Source organism: Acyrthosiphon pisum, unplaced genomic scaffold, assembly GCF_005508785.2.
Source record: "Acyrthosiphon pisum isolate AL4f unplaced genomic scaffold, pea_aphid_22Mar2018_4r6ur Scaffold_822;HRSCAF=1281, whole genome shotgun sequence".
In the NCBI taxonomy this organism is placed as follows: Eukaryota; Metazoa; Arthropoda; class Insecta; order Hemiptera; family Aphididae; genus Acyrthosiphon; species Acyrthosiphon pisum.
Genome location: NW_021778178.1, coordinates 2,890 through 4,054, shown reverse-complemented (window position 1 = coordinate 4,054; position 1,165 = coordinate 2,890). Strand labels below are relative to the sequence as shown.

Sequence of the window (1,165 nt, the reverse complement as noted above, 5' to 3'; positions counted from 1 at the left end):
AGCGGACGCGGGCGGTCACCGTACGGGCGGAGCGCGGACCGCAGGCTGCCGTGTAATTTAAGAAACAAACAACCGATACGTTCCGACCTCAGATCAGGCGGGACTACCCGCCGGATTTAAGCATATTAATAAGCGGAGGAAAAGAAAACAACCGTGATTCCCTTAGTAGCGGCGAGCGAACCGGGAAAAGCCCATCGCCGAATCTCGCCGCGCACTTTTGTGTCGCGGCACGTATGAGAGTTGTGGGCGTACGGGCCGGCCTCGTTGCCGGGGGCGCACGTGACGGTCCAAGTCTCCCTTGAACGGGGGCCATGGCCCGCAGATGGTGCCAGGCCAGTAGAGGCCGTCACAGCGTTCCGGGATCGGACCGCGCCTTCGAGTCGGGTTGCTTGAGAGTGCAGCCCGAAGCGGGTGGTAAACTCCATCTAAGGCTAAATACGGCCACGAGACCGATAGTTTACAAGTACCGTGAGGGAAAGTTGAAAAGAACTTTGAAGAGAGAGTTCATAAGAACGTGAAACCGCTCGGTTGTAAACGGACAGAGCTCGCGAATCCCCGCCGGGCGAATTCACGGTCGGTCTAACCGCCGGCCGGATCTTTCGCTCGGTTAGCGGACGTCGCGACCCGTTGGGCGCCGGCCGAATGGCCCGGGTGACGTTCGTCGCGTCGGTCGCGTTTCGGCGTGACCGTTCGCGCCGAGCCCCGGTGCTCATGGTCGGCTCGCCCGACGGCAAGAACCGTCGACGCGGCCCCGTCGCAAGCGGGGTCCCGTCGGTCGGCGACGTGTTTCGAGCTACTTTCCGACCCGTCTTGAAACACGGACCAAGGAGTCTAACGTGTGCGCGAGTCAACGGTGATCTTACGAAAAACCACGTTTGGCGCAATGAAAGTGAACCGTTTACGGTGCGGACGATGGCCTAGCGACCGAACCCACCGGCGTTCAAAGTCGCGCTGGTCCGCAGTCCGGGGGCGTCTCCGCCAAGTCGGCTTCGGCCGGCTGGGGGGCGCACCCCTTAGCGCACACGTTGGTACCCGAAAGATGGTGAACTATGCCTGGCCCAGGATGAAGTCAGGGGAAACCCTGATGGAGGTCCGCAGCGATTCTGACGTGCAAATCGATCGTCTGAGCTGGGGTATAGGGGCGAAAAGACTAATCGGAACCATC

At 60.9% G+C, this 1,165-nt stretch overlaps 1 protein-coding gene across 1 annotated transcript in view; it reads left to right on the top strand.

The window, feature by feature from the left end:
• The first annotated feature begins 271 nt into the window (after positions 1 to 271).
• The window catches only part of LOC115035091, a 3,779-nt gene continuing 2,885 nt past the window's right edge, over positions 272 to 1,165 (top strand). Inside the window, exons 1-2 of the mRNA XM_029492741.1 lie at positions 272 to 804; positions 1,148 to 1,150. Coding sequence (XP_029348601.1) covers positions 643 to 804; positions 1,148 to 1,150 — 165 coding nt within the window. The 5' untranslated portion in view covers positions 272 to 642. The remainder of the gene's footprint in view (positions 805 to 1,147; positions 1,151 to 1,165) is intronic.